At 38.5% G+C, this 19,691-nt stretch overlaps 1 protein-coding gene across 2 annotated transcripts in view; it reads left to right on the plus strand.

Annotated features, from left to right (window-relative positions):
- MCU (mitochondrial calcium uniporter) overlaps window positions 1-16,413 on the plus strand; it is a 192,404-nt gene extending 175,991 nt beyond the window's left edge. For both annotated transcript variants that reach the window (XM_003815978.4, XM_034930779.3), the window contains exons 6-8: window positions 128-331; window positions 12,987-13,103; window positions 14,465-16,413. In XM_003815978.4, coding sequence (XP_003816026.1) covers window positions 128-331; window positions 12,987-13,103; window positions 14,465-14,542 — 399 coding nt within the window. In that variant the 3' untranslated portion in view covers window positions 14,543-16,413. The remainder of the gene's footprint in view (window positions 1-127; window positions 332-12,986; window positions 13,104-14,464) is intronic.
- Window positions 16,414-19,691: the final 3,278 nt, after the last annotated feature.

Here is a 19,691-nt window from a genome sequence, read left to right on the forward strand (position 1 = left end):
TATATTTACTAGAATTGAGACTTGTGTCTTGATGATGAGCCCTGTTTCTTTAGTGAACATAGAACAGTTTAAGCCTTTTTAGATTGGTTTTATGTCAAAATGCCTTATGATTTTGTGTGCCCAATAGGTACGAATTGAGATTAGCAGAAAAGCTGAGAAGAGGACCACTTTGGTGCTATGGGGTGGCCTTGCCTACATGGCCACACAGTTTGGCATTTTGGCCCGGCTTACCTGGTGGGAATATTCCTGGGACATCATGGAGCCAGTAACATACTTCATCACTTATGGAAGTGCCATGGCAATGTATGCATATTTTGTAATGACACGCCAGGTAAGAATTCTCTTCAAGTAACTTTTTATGAGATAGTAATAAAGTTTTGATTGTCAAAAGAGTTCTTTTTTCTCATCTTCTAAAGCCAGTTTTCTTTAAGTACTCATCCTTTACACATACACACACGTGTGCCACTTGTGTATTAGGCAATATTCTAAGCAAGTGCTGTAGATGGAGAGGTAGATATAAGACATGACTTCCACCCTCATGGAGCTCACAAACTATTAAGAGAGCCATGTAAACCATTAAATTCAGAGAAATATACTACAGTAAGGTATAGAATAAGTGGACAAAGGAGCAGAGTGATCAGCTGTAGGATAACCTGTTCAGCTGTGTTGCTTGGCTTTTTAAGTACTGTGGGAAAAGTCCCATGCTTTTTATTTTTATCGAGTTTTTGGAATGGAGAATTGGTGATAACTAATCAAATACTTAAACTAAACTCAGAAATCCTCCTAAGTATGTTGAAAGGAAAGGTGTTGTTGTTGTTTCCATTATGGAAGAGAGCTGAGAATTAGATACCTAATTACTTAATACTCAAGTCTATTCTTTTTTTATTGATACATAATAATTGTACATATTTTGAGGGTGTCTGTGCATGTATACAACATATATACATGTTTAATGATCAAATCAGGGTAAATGGCATATCTACCTCAAACATGTATTATTTTTTTTTGTTGGGGACATTCCAAATCCTTTCTTCTAGCTATTTTGAAATATCCAATAAATTGTTGTTAACTATTGAACACTAGAGCTTATTCCTCCTATCTAACTGTAATTTTGTACCATTAACTAACTTTTCCCTATCCCCTTCTCTCCTCTACCCTTCCCAGCCTCTGGTAAACATTATTCTCCTCTCTACTTCTGTGGGTTCAACTTCTATGGGATCAGCTTTTTTAGCTCCCACATATGAGTGAGAACATGTGGTAGTTGTCTTTCTGTCCCTGGCCTATTTCATTAAACATAATGTCCTCCAGCCTTATCCATTTTGCTGCAAAGGACAGGATATCATTCATTTTATTGCTAAGTAATATTCCATTGTGTATATATACCACATTTTCTTTATCCATTCATCCCTGGATGGGCACTTAGGTTGATTCTGTATCTTAGCTATTGTGAATAGTGCTGCGGTAAACATAGGAGTGCAGATATCGCTTTAACATACTGATTTCCTTTCCTTTGGATATATGCCCACTAGTGGGATTGCCAGATTGATTGTATGATATTTCTATTTTTCGTTTTTTTGAGGAGGCTCCCTACTGTTTTCCATAATGGCTATACTAATTTACATTCCCAGCATTTCTCCACATCCTCACCAGCATTTGATATTCTTTTTCTTTTTTATTATAGCCATTTTAACTGGAATGAGATGATATTTCATTGTGGGTTTTTTTATTTGTTTGTTTTTGTTTTTTTGTTTTTTGGGGTTTTGTTTTTTTTTTTGAGATGGAGTCTCGCTCTATTGCCCAGGCTGGAGTGCAGTGGCACGATCTCGGCTCACTGCAAGCTCCGCCTCCTGGATTCACACCATTCTCCTGCCTCAGCCTCCTGAATACCTGGGACTACAGATGCCCGCCACCACGCCCGGCTAATTTTTTGTATTTTTAGTAGAGACGGGGTTTCACCATCTTAGCCAGGATGGTCTCGATCTCCTGACCTCGTGATCCACCTGCCTCGGCCTCCCAAAGTGCTGGGATTACAGGTGTGAGCGACTGTGCCCTGCCTTCATTGTGGTTTTGATTTGTATTCCCTGATGATTAGTGACTCTGAGCATTTCCTCATATACCTATTAGTCATTTGTATGTCTTCTTTTGAGAAATGTCTATTCAGATCTTTTGCCTATATTTTAATTGGATAGTTTATTTTTTTGCTGTTGAGTTGTTTGAGTTCCTTGTATATTCTGATATAAATCCTGTGTCATATGAATAGCTTTTGCAAATGTTTTCTCCCAGTTCTGTAGGTTGTCTCCTCACTCTGCTGACCGTTTCCTTTGCCATACAAGAGCTTTTTAGTTTGATATAATCCCATCTGTCTATTTTGACTTGTGTTGCCTGTGCTTTTTGAGGTCTTACAAAAAATCTTTGCCCAGACCAATGTCTGGAAGGTTTCCCCAATGTTTTCTTCTAGTAGTTTCATAGTTCAGGTCTTAGATTGAAGTCTTTAATACATTTTGATTTGATTTTTTGTATGGAGAGAGGGGGATCTACTTTCATTCTTCGGCATATGGTTATCTAGTTTTCCCAGCATCACTTATTTAAAAGATTGCCTTTTCCCCGTTGTGGGTTCGTGGTGCCTTTGTCAAAGATGATTGGCTATAAATGCTTGGATTGATATCTGGATTCTCTATTCTGTTTCTTTGGTCTATGTGTCTGTTTTTATGCCAGTACCGTGCTATTTTGCTTACTGTAGCTTTGTAGTAAATTTTGACATCAGGTAGTATGATGCCTCTATCTTTGTTCTTTTCGCTCAGGATTGCTCTGGCTGTTCAAGGTTTTTTCTGGTTCTGCATAGTTTTTAGAATTTTTTTCCTATTTCTGTGAAGAGTATAATTGGTATTTTGATAGGGAATGCATCAAATGTGTACGTGGTTCAGGGTAGTGTTGATTTATTCTTTATCAACCGAGGCTCCTTTATTGAATACCAGTATCTAGAACTAATTTTTATTGTCAGTGCCGTTTTAAATATCTTGGAATTCCAGTGTCACTTTAGGAAGTATGAAGATTTAGCATTACTTTCAGTTATTATTATAATATACCATCATAGATCCAACCTAGCACTCCCTTTAATATCAAATATTTGAAATACCTGAGACATAGGAAAAGCTTTTTCTGTTTTCTTAGTTATCAGAAGAAAGCTGAGAGTTGCATCTCATATTTAATATGGCTGCTATTGAACATATGCATTTTCTTTCTGTTGTTAGATTAGTGGTCACAGCCTATTTGTGTTTGGGGAAATGATAGCACAAGAATGTTATTTAACTTTTCTTGGCCTCCCAAATGTGTCTAATAGAGAAGAAAGTAAACTGTTTTATGTCCTACAATTGCTTGCCCAGACTTTTTAGCACCTAGTTGCATGTCTGGCTCATACTAGTCACTGTGAACGAACTGAACAGTCACATCATTCTTATCTGATCACAGCTCTGGGCATGGATAACAACCATGTTTTCAGCCAAACACTAATATTTTTCCAGTTATACCTTGAATCTAAAGATCACCCTTGATATATCTCTTGCTGATTAATTGGGTACAAAATAGTGGTATTTCCTTGTGGACTTTCCATTTCCTTGATTACTGAAGAGGTGAAGCATTCTTTCCACTGTGAGATACCCATACCTTTTGCTTGGTCATTACTATTAAGTACGTTTTGCTAAGCCTAATTATGTGTCAAGCATTTTACATCTAGTAACATAAGTACATCTATTCACATATTTAATCTCAACCCTATAAGTATTAATATATCCCCATTCCATAGATGAGGAAACTGAGTCTCCAAGAGGATAAGTAATCTGCCCAAACATTCTATCTAGTACACTGTAGGACAAGGAATTGAATCCAGATTTGTGTGGCTCTGTAGGCTGCTCACTTTCCACTCAATTATGCTGCCTTCTGTTGACTTCATTTATGAGGAGTAACTTTTGAAAACTATAATTAGAATAGATACAGAATAGAAATAAAAATATATTGGGGAAATAATTACTTCTTACAAAGGGCTGTTTTGTAAATGTTTTCTGTATCAGACTTGAATACAGTGTTACCACTTTCTCCCTTCTCGTCATGCTGTAGAATCTTTAATGCCCTACCTGTCCTACTAGTTAAATGCTCCATTCTGTGATTACCAAAATAGTCTTGCTGCCCCCAAGTGACAAGTTGCAAAATAGCAGTAGTAAATAATTTAGTCACTATTCACTTATGAATAGGAAAACAGTGACCAAATAAAATGTAAATAGTTTTCATATTAAATATTTTTACTAACATATCCATCTTAATACCTCTGAAGCAAATGCCTGTTCAATGGCATTTAAACTCTTCTAAACTGCTGTTACTATGAGTTGCTGTACTTGTTAACAGTCTAAATGTATCCCAATAGTATGTTAAGTTCCAAAGAATCTTTTTAAGATGGCAAGCTCCTTGAAATCATAAAATCAAATGGAATATTGAATTTTGCTGATTAATATTTAAGTAGAACCTGAGTACTGATTTCTACTATGTGGAAAAGGAGCTGGGCAGTAAGACTTGCCTGTGGGAGCTGTGTCAGCGTGCAGGTGGACCAGCCGTCCCACCATCTGGCCCATGCCTTTTCAATGAAGGGGATGATGTTGCCTCATAGGAGTGAGCATTGATTCTTGGGGAGTAAAAACATATTGCATATTATAATGCATAAACAGATAAACAGTATATTAAACCTCCTGTGGGAAGGAGGAGTAATCAGGAAAAAAAATGCCTTAAAAAGCTACTTAGGGGGGCAATAATGAAAAAAGTGTTGATAAATAGTGACCTAGCCTTTAATACCCTTTACCTCCTCAATTCCAATAACCGTCATTTATATTGTACTCCAGCAAACCACTTCAATGGCTGTTCAGGGCCTTCTTTCCTAGAACTGTCCCACTTATAATATAAATTAGTATGTTAATTTCTGATAATTTATTTTCTTTCTAGACCTTTTATTCACTCACTCACTCCTTTGACCTCATCCAGACCTTTAAGCTACTGGCATCTTTCCCTTAACTTTTTACTGTCACCTTCCTCCTGTATCACTTCCTTTTCTATCCAATTTAAACTGTGTTGCCATTCTCTTCTTAGTATGCTACCATCCCTGCCCTTTTGTCTTTTACAGTATGTACTCTATAAACTCCTAATATTGGATTAATCTAGACCTTTATCCTATCTATATCTAGGCTATTAAATATTACTAGAGAAAAAGCATGTCATAGTGTAGAATGGGCCACTGCTTGTGTTTTTAATCATATTTTCTTCCCTCATATCCCCATAGTAGTTATTCTAAGACTTCACATCAAGATCCCCATCCCACCCTTAACCTTCTCCTAGAAAATTGAAGTTAACAGTTAGAAGCTTTCTAATTCTTAAAACTGTAAATGCAACTATATCTGTACTGAATTTTACATGATTTCCATCAAATTCCAAGAAGAGGTGGCATTTTCCTATTTAGGGCTAGCCCCTCCACATGTTCTTAATCCCATTCCTTCCTCCTAGTATCTTATTCCAGTTTCTTTTTTGTGTTCCCTGTGTTTTTAACCTCTCCCTCTGTGACTTTCTTTCTTTCCTAACGAAACTGTCTGCATCTTCTCTCACTTAGTATCAAATCACAGTTTTTTTTTTTTTTGAGACAGGGTTTTACTCTGTCTCCTAGGCTAGAATGCAGTGGCATAATCACAGCTCACTGAAGCATCTACCTCTCAGACCCAAGCAATTCTCCCACCTCAGCCTCATGAGTACCTGAGACCATAGGCATGTGCCACCATGCCCAGCTAATTTTTTAAATATTTTGTAGACAGGGTTTCCCTACATTGCCCAGGCTGGTCTCAAACTCCTGAGCTCCAGTGATCCTCCGCCTCAGCCTCTCAAAATACTAGGATTACAGGCATGAGCCACTGCACTTAGCCCAAATCACAGAAATTTTAGAATAGAGTCTAGCACATAGTTGCTCAGTAAATGATTGTTGCCCCAAAGAGGAAGCACAGAAAGATTTGAATAAACTTAGTGTGTATATTTACATCCTAAGCAAACATAGGTGAATAGCCTAGTAGCAGCATGTTAGATGAATGTAGAGGGCTTTCCCTCAAGTTCTTAATCCACTAATTATCCCTTCAGTTGATTCAGACCTCGATTTTATTCATTTTAAAAAGGCTTCCACAAACCCTTTAGCTATCAGTCATCCAATATCTATTATCTATCATCATCAATAACTAAATATTTACTCTGGTTCTAGTTGTGGCATACTAGGCAATCAACCAGTCCTTCCACCAAGAAAAGTTAGAATTGTTAGACAACACATAATACACATCTGTTTAAAGATACTAGAGAACTAACAAAATAGCAAAAATTGCTAGTTAAGGGTCTAAATAAGAGGAGTCCCAGGAAGATGAGACTAGTATTTAGGTGTGCTTTTTCCTCTGGGGATTTATGCTAATTGAAGAGGGTATAGTGGAGAGGCCAAGAAGCTGAGCCACACTTGTTAGCCTAGAGGAACCAAAGCCTTAGAGATTGGTGTCTAATGATCACTAAAGTAGGCGAAACAGAAACCATCTTGCTTTGATTTGGAACCTGTAAAGGCTACCATTGTAGAATAAGGATTCACCTAGTATAGGCTCTTTCAGGTACTGTAGCTCATCTTTCATTCATCTCAATCCTGTAAATTAGATTGAGGTAGTCCTGGAATACTGGTAATCCCCGAGTGCTGATGCTCACAGGTTTCATGCAGAAGCAAACATAAATCATCCCTGGGAGGAGATAACATTATTCTAAACCTTAAATTATTTCTACAAATAATTTTGCTTTTTTTTTTTTTTTTTTTTTGAGACAGAGTCCTACTCTGTTGCCCAGGTTGGAGTACAGTGGCACAATCATGGCTTACTGCAGCCTCATACTCCCAGGCTCAAGCAGCCCTCCCTCTTAGCTTCCTGAGTAGCTGGGACTACAAGCACGTATCACCATGCCCAGCTGGGTTTTTTTGGCATTTTTTGTAGAGCTGTGGTTTCTCCATGTCACTCTGACTGGTCTCAAACTCCTGGGCTCAAGCGATCTGCCTGCCTCAGCCTCCCAAAGTGCTGGATTACAGGCATGAGCCACCATGCCTGGCCAGTTTTGCAAATATTAAATTAGACATACAATAAAAATAAGCAGATACACAATACCTACAGAAACAATAGACATTACAAACAGACACAAGGACTCCAGATATTGGTATTATCAGACATAGCCTTTAAAATAATTATACTTACTATATTCAGGGAGATAAACAACAAGGTTGAGAATATTGGCAGATAACTTGATTTTTTGTTTAAAGAACCCATTGAAAAATTTTAGAAATGAAATATAATGGATGGGTTTAATAGCAGATTAGACATAAAAAAAGACAGAAATAGTGACCTTGAGTAAGGCACAAGAAACTATTCAAAATGAAGTGTGCAGATACAGAAAGATGTAAAATATAGGAAAGGGTAAGAGACACAGTATACAGTGGAAAGGCCTAATATGTATTTAATTTTATTGGAGTCTCAGAAGGAGAAGAGAAAGAGAATGGGAAGAAACAATATTTAAATAAAGAGTTAATGGCTGAGAATTTTCCAAAATGATGAAAGACATCCATTTACAGATTTAAGAATCCCAACCAATACCAGCCAATATAAAAAAGGAAATCTGACTGGGCGCGGTGGCTCACACCTGTAATCCCAGCACTTTGGGAGCCCAAGGTGGGTGGATCACTTGAAGCCAGGGGTTTGAGACCAGCCTGGCCAACATGGCGAAACCCCTTCTCTACTAAGAATACAAAAATTAGCTGGGCATGTGGCACACATCTGTAATCCCAGCTACTCGGGAGGCTGAGGCATGAGGATCGCTTGAACCTGAGAGACGAAGGTTGCAGTGAACTGAGATCACACCACTGCACTCCAGCCTGGGTAATAGAGCAAGACTCTGTATCAAAAAAATAAAATAAAAAAGGAAATTTCCATTGAGATATATTGGTAGTAAAACTTCAAAAGCCAAAGCCAAATGGAAAAATCTTAAAAGGAGCCAAAGAGAGAAAAAAGTTTGCCTTCAAAGGAGTCCCTGTTAGACTGAATGCTGACTTCTCAATAGCAGCAATGAAAGCCAAAGACAATGGAATAGTATCTTCAATTTCTAGAAAGAAAATAACTGTCATCTTAGACTTCTATACTCAGCAAAAAATATCTTTCCAAAATAAAGACATTTTCAGACAGAGAATTTGTCACCATCAGATCTGCACTAAAGGAGATACTGAAAGATGTTCTTTGGGCAGAAGAAAGATTATCACACGTGAAAAGTCGGAAAAGCAGAAAGGAATAAAGAGCAACAAAAATGGTAAACCTGTGAGTGATGAGTCTAAACTAATATTAAATGTATAAACAATAATAAACTCCTATGGAATTTAAAATATAGAGAGAATTAAAATGCAACAACAGGCCGGGCATAAGTAGCTCATGCCTGTAATCCCAGCACTTTGGGAGGCTGAGGCGGGCAGATCATTTGAGGTCAGGAGTTTGAGACCAGCCTGGCCAACATGGCAAAACCCTGTCTTTATTAAAAATATAAAAAAATCAGCTGGGCATGGTGGCACACACCTGTAATTCCAACTACTGGGGAGGTTGAGGCATGAGAATTGCTTGAACCCAGGAGGTGGAGGTTGCAGTGAACCGAGATCACGCCACTGCACTCCAGCCTGGGTGACAGAGTGAGACTCTGTCTCAAAAATAAATAAGTAAAATTAAATGTGCAACAACAATGACATATATGTCTGGAGCAGGTAAATAGACTTAAAATGTTCTAATATTCCTTCATTGTCTGGGAATAAGGTAGAAGTACCGCTCCTATTCACCTTTGAAGAGGAGGCCCTAGCCAGTGCAGAAGGCAAGAACAGAATATGAAAGATATAAAGATTGGAAAGAAAGAAAACTGACACTTACAGATTTTGTACATGAAAAAATACAGAAGAAATGTACAGATAATTGGTTAGGATCCATAAGTGAGTTTCATAAGGTTATTGGATACAAGATCAATGTATGTAAATCAATTGCGTTTCTGTGTGCTAGCAACAAATGGTTAGAAAATGAAAATATTTAAAGCTGCACCTTAAAATTACTTTTAAAAATACATAGACCACACGTAGAAGGCAAAGCAGGGGGGGAAAACCCTAGAAATATATGTATAAAAAATGTATAAGACTCTATCCAAAAATGTCAGTTCTACTCAACTGATCCATTAGATTCAGTACAATCCCAGTTAGTCAAAAACCCAACAGATTTGGGGATTGGGGAAGAGATTTGAATAGACTGCTTCTAAAACGGTATGAAAATGTAAAAGACTAAGAAAAGCCAATAAACTCTTGAAGAAAAACTGGGTAAGAGGATTTGCTCTATTAGATATGAAGACTACAGCTTTAGTTATAACACTTCAATAACAGTGGCACAAGGACAGACCTATAGAATAGAAGAGTATAGAAACAGACCCAGTATAAATGAACTTTTGATTTTAAGAAGATGGCAGGCCAGGCATGATGGGTCATGCCTATAATCCCAGTGCTTTGGGAGGCCAAGGTGGGAGAATCACTTGAGGCCAGGGGTTCATGACCAGCCTGGACAACATAGTGAGACCCAATAGCTAAAAAAATTTTTTTAAATTAGTTGAGTGTGGTGTCGTGCACCTGTAGGTACGAGCTACTCAGGAGGCCAAGGTAGGAGGATTGCTTGAGCCCAGGAGCTTGAGGCTGCAGTGAGCTATGGTTGCACCACTGTACTCCAGCCTTGGTGGCAGAGTGAGACTCAAAAATAAATAAACAAAAAAGATGGCCCTACAAAGAAAGGAGAGTCTTTTTCAATAAATGGTGCTAGGACAATTAAATACCTATATTAAAAAATGAAATAACCCCATTTTATACTATAAACAAAAATAAATTCCAGGTGGATTGTAGATCTAAATGTGATAGGTAATGTATAGCTATTCTCTTATAGCTCCTATAAGAGAATATCTTAATGACTGTAGAGAATGATTTCTTACACGGAATGAAAAGCACTAACCATACAGGATAAGAGTAATAAAGTAAGCCAGGCACTGTGGTGTATGCCTGTAATCACAGCTACTTGGGAGGCTGAGATGGGAGGATCGCTTGAACCCAGGAGTTTGAGGCCAGCCGACATAGCAAGATCCCATCTCACAAAAGAGAATGATAAATTAGACTACATTAAATAAATATCTGTTTATTAACACCATGAAGAGGGTAAATAGGCTGGAAGGAGATACTTGCAGTATGTATACCCTACAAAGGATCTATATCCAGAATATATAAACAAATTCTACAAATCAGTAAGAAAGTGACAGACTCCACTAGAAAAAATGGCAAGATATCTGAACAGGCACTTCTAATAGAAGATATGCAAATGGCCAATAACAGATTAAATGGAAAGGCCTCAGCCTCTTAGTGATCAGGAAAATGCTGTGTATCTCCAAGAGAAATGAAAATGTACATCCACACAAAAACTTGTACACAAGTGTTCACAGCAGGATTGTACATAATAGCCCCAACGTGGAAACAACCCAAATGCTATCAGCTGAGGAATGGATAAATAAAATGTGGCATAATTATTGTTGTGGGAAGTCAGGGACCCCAAACGGAGGGACCGGCTGAAGCCATGGCAGAAGAACGTGGATTGTGAAGATTTCATGGACATTTATTAGTTCCCCAAATTAATACTTTTATAATTTCTTATGCCTGTCTTTACTGCAGTCTCTAAACACAAATTGTGAAGGTTTCATGGACACTTATCACTTCCCCAATCAATACCCTTGTGATTTCCTCTGCCTGTCTTTACTTTAATCTCTTAATCCTGTCAGCTGAGGAGGAAGTATGTCACCTCAGGACCCTGTGATAATTGCGTTAACTGCACAAATTGTAGAGCATGTGTGTTTGAACAATATGAAATCTGGGCACCTTGAAAAAAGAACAGGATAACAGCAATTGTTCAGGGAATAAGAGAGATAACCTTAAACTCTGACCGCCGGTGAGCCAGGTGGAACAGAGCCATATTTCTCTTCTTTCAAAAGCAAATGGGAGAAATATCGCTGAATTCTTTTTCTCAGCAAGGAACATCCCTGAGAAAGAGAATGCACCCCTGAGGTTGGGTCTCTAAAATGGCCCCCTTGGGTGTGGCCGTCTTCTATGGTCGAAACTGTAGGGATGAAATAAACCCCAGTCTCCCGTAGCGCTCCCAGGCTTATTAGGAAGAGGAAATTCCCACCTAATAAATTTTGGTCAGACCAGTTGCTCTCAAACCCTGTCTCCTGATAAGATGTTATCAATGACAATGGTGCCCAAAACTTCATTAGCAATTTTAATTTTACCCCGGTCCTGTGGTCCTATGATCTCGCCCTGCCTCCATTTGCCTTGTGATATTCTATTACCTTGTGAAGTACGTGATCTCTGTGACCCACACCCTATTCGTACACTCCCTCCCCTTTTGAAAGTCCCTAATAAAAACTTGCTGGTTTTGCGGCTTGTGGGGCATCACGGAACCTACCGACATGTGATGTCCCCCCCGGACGCCCAGCTTTAAAATTTCTCTCTTTTGTATTCTGTCCCTTTATTTCTCAAACTGGCCAATGCTTAGGGAAAATAGAAAAGAACCTACGTGACTATCAGGGCAGATTCCCCGATAACTATTAATGGAATGTTATTTGGCAATAAAAAGAAATGAAATACTGATACATGCCACAAATGGATGAACCTTGAAAATGTTATGCTAAGTGAAAGAAGCCAGACACAAAAGGCCACATATTGTATGATTCCACTTATATGAAATGTCCAGAATAGACAAATTACAGAGGCAGAAGAAAGATTAGTAGCTGCCTAGAACTGGGGGTTTGGGGGGAGAGGAGACTTGACTGTCACAAGGTATGGAGTTCTTTTTTGGGGTGATGAAAATGTTCTAAAATTGTAGTAATGATTGTACAACTCTGTGACTATATTATAAACCATTGAGCATTATACTTTGAGTGAATTGTATGGTATGTGAATTATATCTCAATAAAGCTTTTTAAAAAATGAAACAGTATTGCATACACAGCAGAATGGCTAACGTCTTTTAAACTGGCAATATCAAGTATTGGCAAGGATGTGGAATGGTGGTACCTCATAATCCTGCTGATAGAAGTATAATTGGTACAACCATTTTGGAAACTGTTTATCATCACTGCTTACATTTGAACACATGCATACCCTGTGATCTAAGATTTCCACTCCTAGGTATATCTCCAGCAGAAGAGATAAATCCAGAAATGCTTTTGGCAGCATTATTAGTAAGAACCGAAACAACCCAAAAGCTTATCAATAGTAGAATGGTTAAATAAACTATGATGAAGTCACACAATATAATATAATGGAAATGAATAGACTGCAGCTACACACAAAAGGTGAATTTCACAAACCTAATACTGAGTGAAGGTAGCCATATAAATATATACTGTATGACTCCATCTTCATAAAATTCATAAAACAGGTAAAACTAAGTTGTGGAACTTAGGAATACATGCTTAAGGAGGTAAGTTATAAAGAAAGTAAGAAAACAATTACCATAAAAGTCAAGAGAGTGATTACTTTGGGGGAAAGAGATATGAGTAATTGGGAAGGGGCAAGAGGGAGTTTCTGGATTGTTGGCAGAGTTCTATTTTTATAAAACCTGGTGATGAGTAGCATGTTCATTGTGTGATGATTCACTGTGATGTACATTTTGTGTGTACTGTTTTGTATGTTTCACAGTAGAAATGTTCAGGTGGTAATTAAATACTTAACACAGCACATGTCAGCACACATGCATACATATGTATTGAATCTAAACAGCAGTTAGTAAATATTTTGTGAAGATAGTATGCTAAGGACTGATAATTCCGTTTCTTCATTTTTTTAGGAATATGTTTATCCAGAAGCCAGAGACAGACAATACTTACTATTTTTCCATAAAGGAGCCAAAAAGTCACGTTTTGACCTAGAGAAATACAATCAACTCAAGGATGCAATTGCTCAGGTAAGTTTTACAAAAATTAAAATAAATCCCAGCCCTATCTTGCATGGTTATTATTATTATCCACAGCCACGGTTCTTCAAATGAGTAAACTGAAAGAATGTTCCAACCCTCTTCTTCCTGTATAAATTATTCCTCAGTTGATTACAGTAACTATTTTAGGCATGGACATTTCTCTAGAAAGTTTTATAAAAAGCAAGTGAGAAGATGGTGTGTTTGCTCCATCCTGTTAACACTAGCACATTGACATTTTTAGGCCTACTTTTACTTTTTTTTTTTTTCATTTTATTTCTTTGTAGTTGTCTGTTTCTACTTTTCCCTCTGCTTTTTGATTATTTCCATAATAATTTATCTAAGATTTTTCACAAAAATGTGTGGTAGCAGTGGGGAAAAGTAAAACCCAGGTAAGAGGGAAAGACTGCTAGAGATCTTTGCCAGGGACAGTTTAGAGATTATTAAACTAGAAGATGCTTGGAAAAGATTGATATATTTTATTTTTCATAAAAGCTACCTCTTTCAAATTTCTGGATGTGCCTCCCTCACTCTGTTATCTTTGATTTTGGTGAATAAACCCTCATTCCTTTTCTCTGTAGTCTTTGTGACTTTAGAGATTTTTCAGCAATCTCTAGAAGCTTTTCCATCCTCTTTAATGTTTAGTTGCTCTTCTCTGCCTTTCCTGTCTCTTCTTGATGATAGGGTTGTGCTTTGAATAGGCTTAATCCATCTTCCTGCTTTGGCCTAAGTGGAGTTCTGTCTTCCTTTGCTATGTACGGTGATTCTAAACTGGAGGGAATACATCAGAATCATGCCTGGAGCTGTTAAAAGTACAGATGCTTCAGTCTCACCCTAGGCTTGCTCGTTAGTCCAGCTCCTCCCAGGTGAAGTCCAAGCATGTGTGAGTTTTGAAAGTACTACAGTTGACTACACACGCTGTTCCAAAATTCACTGGCTAAGTAAAAACTTAAACAGGTACTGGATAAATAACTAAAATCTTGAGTAGCATAAAGTTCTGGCTCTTAGCCCTTGTGAAAGGGCTTCTCACTGGAGAAACACCATCAAGATGTATGTCTCAGATGCTCCTTACATTCTTAGCCTCTGAGTCCTACCCTGTTGATAGCACTGATTTTTCTGGAGGCTTTGTTGAGGGCTGAAACTGCCAAGGACAGCTTCCATTTTGGATTCACCCTTTGTTGTCCTATGCCGTGAGTTAAAATGCTTTGTCTTTCAAGGCACTCTTATTTTGAGAGTTATTGAGATGATCTCTCTGACTTATAGTAATGGAGAACAGTTTCCTTTTCTTGGTAGACAGTAATATCATTGAAAGCTTCACTAGCCAGTTTTCTCACCTTTTGTTTCTATTTTAGGCAGAAATGGACCTTAAGAGACTGAGAGACCCATTACAAGTACATCTGCCTCTCCGACAAATTGGTGAAAAAGATTGATCTGCAAAAAGCCTCTGAATCCTGGCAGAAGGAACACCTGTTTGCCTTTTTAATTAAAGCATTGCAGGTGGAAGCTGGGAGCCATGTGGGGGGTAGAGCGTTTTTACCTTTAATTATAAAACAAAAACAGAAAGGATCTGAGGGAAGAAGGGAATGTTAAAACCTGAGGATCAGGCATTGTGGAATATAAGCTCAAAGGGCTTAGTGAATATTGTCTTAACCAAGTATCTCAGTTTCTGGATGAAAATGATGCAGTTATATAGTTGAGAGATTCATAAAGAGAAAACAATGCTGGGGGTGTTCGTTTCTTGCATCTTCTTTGCAGAGTCAGCAAAAGAGTAACACACCAGCACCCCACTCGACTATTTGTTTTTAATTTAACTGTCCCTATTTTTGACATAGGAGTAAATAAATATACTAGGAAAGCAAATTCTCATGATATGCTAAAATATCATTAGCATTTATTTTAAATTGGACCCAGTCTCTGCAGAGTTACCAGGAATCTTTCCTTCCTGCATCCCTTTACTGACCACCTACCTGTACCTCTTGGTTACACTCATTTTTTCCATTTGATAATTGGAACCAACTTATAACTGTTTAATAATTGACACTTTAGATTATCTCTTAATACCTTCTTAAATGTCTATATATCCCAGTGCTCTGGATCAGTGTCTAAAAATCACTGGCAACACTGCATGAGGTTGTTGGTTTTGTTTTGTTTTGTTTTATTAATTAGTCTTTCACAGGAGGAATAATTGCCCTCCTTTATATACTTATCTATTGATAATCCCCTCTCCCTCCAGAACACAAATCAGAGGGAAGGGGGGTGTTCAGCTGTACTACCAAATCAGGAAGATGTAAGGTTTACAAATTAGCTAAGAATCATGGCTCTGTAGCCATTTCAACCAGAATAATTTTATTGCTAATCTGCTTTGTGTGACAGCATTCCAGGCCAGCCAGATGGGACTGCCTTGTCTGGAGGCTTTGTTCATCTCGAAGGACACACACTTCCACACTGTTTGTGAGCCCTCCCACCTCCACAACTTCAGTTGTAAATCAAGTGTGTGGATCTCAAAGGGTGCAATTTATCTTTATATAGGAATACATTTCTAGGGCTTCCTTCAGCCCACTCTCTTCACCCTATTTTTTCTTATCTTAAATTGAGAGAAAGAGAATTAATCTTATACTTTGTCAAAACATTTTCTACCATATTTCCAGATGACATCTGCGCTTGAAGAGTCAAAGGAATCTGTGTCTAATATCCTGTTTTTAACTGCTGTAGGGGCAGGATGGAAAGGATGATGGGGGCTGCCACACCACTGATTGGCCTTTTCTTTCACGTGATTCATCCTTCCTCATTGTGGCAAGGAGTTTCTTTCTCTTTTTCTTCCTCCTTTGGGATCATTGTGTATGAAAAGAAAAACTTTAAATGACAAACCCAGACTCCACGTGCCTTGCAAAGGTTGAAGGCCAGCCAGGATTGCTGCTGCCGCTACTCCTGCCAACACCCCTTTCATTGGCATGACGGAATGAAAGGATGCATGTCTCCACTTCCTGACCCTCCGCCCACTTCCTTCTCCCTCCACCACCCCCAGTCGTCAGCTCCTTCCCTCATTTATTTTTGTTAAGTTGTGTGAATTATTTTTAAACCATTTATCCTGTTTGTGCATAGGGTTTTTAAGAAGAAACAGCACAGTGCAATGAGCAAACCTTTTTGGGGTGTGTGGGAAGCAAGGGAGGGAGGACATGGAGAAAAGTTCTTTAAACAAATAGCAAACTATTGAACATGTGTAAAATCCTGTATCATTTATGAAATATGTATAAAAAGCAATGTACCTTCTGGAACAATAAATACTTATTCAATTTTTGAACGATAGCATCTCATTCTTTAAAACAAAACCAGAAAAACTACATTTCCTGTGATTCTAGGTGGGAAGTTTTTTACTTCTAAAATTCATTTTTATAAAAATATCATTATCAAATTAAGCTCTTCCTTAAGCCTATATTTCAAAAATAGGCATTTCACTAATTCTTCCTGAACCTAAGATAATCAGTATTTTCCTAATTTTCCAGAGCCACCAAGAGGTTGAGTGACCTCTACAACCGTTAATAAAGTCAGCAGCAGCAGTCTCAGTGAGCCTGAATCCTCATCTCCTGATTGACAGGAAAAATCTCCGTGGTATCAGATCACCTGGATTGCCCAGTGCTATGGGCTCCTGGACTCAAGAAAATTGTTCAAAGATGCACCAAAATTAAGTATTCATTATTTTCAGAGTTTGTATCAAATTTACAGTGGTAGCCAAACAGGAAATATCACATGCTGCCAAGATCACCACGGGCATATTTAAAAACTTGTATTAAATATCTGGTTGCTGGAGTGCAATATGAGGTGCTGTTCAAAGAGCCTCTGTAGCTGTGGTCCTGCCTTCTGGCAGCTTACAGCAGCCTAACGCAGACAACCCTTACCCCCATGTAAAGTGTAAGAAGGTAAGGTTTGACAGAGCAGGAGCATCGCCATCTTGGACAAGCACTGCCATTTTAAGTTCTCCCAATTAAAAACCGCCTAAATCCAGCCCAAAAAACATCAGCCTAATGGCTAATGTCAGCATGACCATAAACCATAAATGACACCTTAGACCAGAAACTTTCCAACCCTGAGATAAAGCCCCCTCTGACCAGAGACATCCCAGCCCCGAGATAACCTCCCCTCCGAACAGACATTCCACCCTTGAAATAAAATTCTCCTCCACCCAGAAACACTCCGAGCATGCAATAAGCTCTCCCTCGCTAAACCCTTAAGTACCCTTAGTCTGTAAGACAGAATGCTCCTGATTGAAATCAGCCAGAATACTCCCCAAAATAAACCTGTCTTCGACTATTGAGCCACTTCTTGTGTTTCCTCCTCCTTTCTTCAACTCTTACAAGGTTGAAAATATTAAGTCGTTTTTTGCATTCAACAAATGGTATCTACATACTTCACACATTCTGTTAAGCTTTGCAGGGTTGTGTTTGTTTTGGTTAGGTTTTTTAAGGAAAATGAAAACATGATTCCTGCCTTTAAGGAGCTTACAATTTGAAGTTTAAAGCAGGAGTATCCAATCTTTTGGCTTCCCTGCACCATACTGGAAGAAGAAGAATTGTCTTGGGCCACACATAAAATACACCAACACTAATGATAGCTGATGAGCTAAAACAAAACACAAAAAACCCTCAATGTTTTCAGAAAGTTTACGAATTTGTGTTGAGCTGCACGCGGCCTGCAAACCATGGGTAGGACAAGCTTAAAGTATAGTGAACAACAAAGGAAACCTTATTTAAAAATGGGCAAAGGAGTTGGACAGTTCTCCAAGAAGATATATAAATGGCCAATAAACATGAAAAGATGCTCAACATCACTAATAAGGAAAGGTAAAACTACCATGAAATACCACTTTACACCCATCAGAATGGCTATTATCAGAAAAAGCAGAAAATAAAACGTTGGTGAGAAATTGGAACCCTTGGTACTCCTGGTGGGAATGTAAAATGGTTCATCTCCTGTGAAAAATGGTTCCTATGGTGGCTCCTCAGAAAGTGAAACAATTACCATATGATCCAGCAATTCCACTTCTGGGCATATGTCCAAAAGAATTGAAAGTAGGGACAAACGTGTACACACATGTTCATAGCAGCGTTATTCACCATAGCCAAAAGGCAGGAGTAACCTGAGTGTCCACCAACAAATGAATGGATAAACAAAACATGGTGTGTGCACACAACTGGTTATTATTCAGCCATACAAGAATGGAATTGGGTCACATGCCATAACAAGGATGAGCCTTGAAGACACATGCTAAATGAATCAAGCTAGTCACAAAAGGACAATTACTGTATGATTCCACTTACATGATTCGTCAAATTCATAGAAATACAAAGTAACATAGTGGCTGCCAGGGATGAGGGAGGGAAGAATGGCAAGTTATTGTTTAATGCATACAGAGTTTCAGTTTGGGAAGATGACAAAGTTTTGGAGGTGGGTGGTGGTGATGGTTGCCCAACGATGTGAATGTACCTAATGCCACTGAACTGTACACTTAAGTGGTTAAAATGATAGATTTTATGTATATTTTACCACAATAGAGAAAAAAAAGCATAGTGGATTAGAGGCAAATAATGATAGTGTCAAATCTATTACTGAGTGTAAGTAATGCAGTTTTGCTGAGGAAGCATAGACTTTAGAGGTGGAAAAAGTAGAAGGGTTCTCAGAACATGGTCCCCAGAGCAGCAGCATGTCATCTCTTGGAGCTGTTAGAAATGCAAGTTCTCCGGTCCCCTTTGGATCAGAAACTAGGAGTGGAGCCAAGTGTTCAACAAGCCCTCCTGGTGATTCTGATGAGAACCATCACTTTAAAGAGAAAGGAACTGAGGCTCAGAGATGGCGCCTACGTCACAACTCCTCAGTGCATCCTGTGGTCAAGTACCAGACTAAGTGGCTGGAGGACTGCTGAGCATGGTGACTGGTGAGTAGAAAAGATGTAACCAGAGGTGATGTTAACACTAATGTGGTATCCTGCTTGTCAGGGTGCAGTAGTAAGCACATGGTGGATGCTTTCAAAAACAAATACAAATAGGTTGACTTTTTAAATCTATCTGGAAAGATTTCACAGAAAAATGGGACTTCTTAGATTTTAGAGCTCAGTTTCACCGAAACTCTTCAGAGTTTTAATTCAGTTTTATCACTGCCAATGTTTGTTTGTTGCTCTCCCAAATGAGTCCAAGCTCCTTATTTCCCATGGTGCGCTTGTGATATTTCCTTAGGATAAATGTGTAAGTTATTTTTAATGAATCCTACTGAATATAAGATTACCTACTTTGCCTGTAATCCCAGCACTTTGGGATGCCAAGGTGGGTGGATAGCTTGAGTTCAGGAGTTCGAGACCAGCCTGGGCAACATGGCAAAACCCCATCTCTACTAAAAATACAAAAATTAGCCGGACGTGGTGGTGCACACCTGTAATCCCAGCTACTTGGGTGGCTGAGGCAGGAGAATCATTTGAACCCCGCAGGCAGAGACTGCAGTGAGCTGAGATCGCGCCACTGCACTCCACCCTGGGTTATAGAGTGAGACCCTGTCTAAAAAAAAAAAAAATACTTATTTGATAAATGTTAA

This window comes from Pan paniscus, chromosome 8 (assembly GCF_029289425.2).
Source record: "Pan paniscus chromosome 8, NHGRI_mPanPan1-v2.0_pri, whole genome shotgun sequence".
Lineage (NCBI taxonomy): Eukaryota > Metazoa > Chordata > Mammalia > Primates > Hominidae > Pan > Pan paniscus.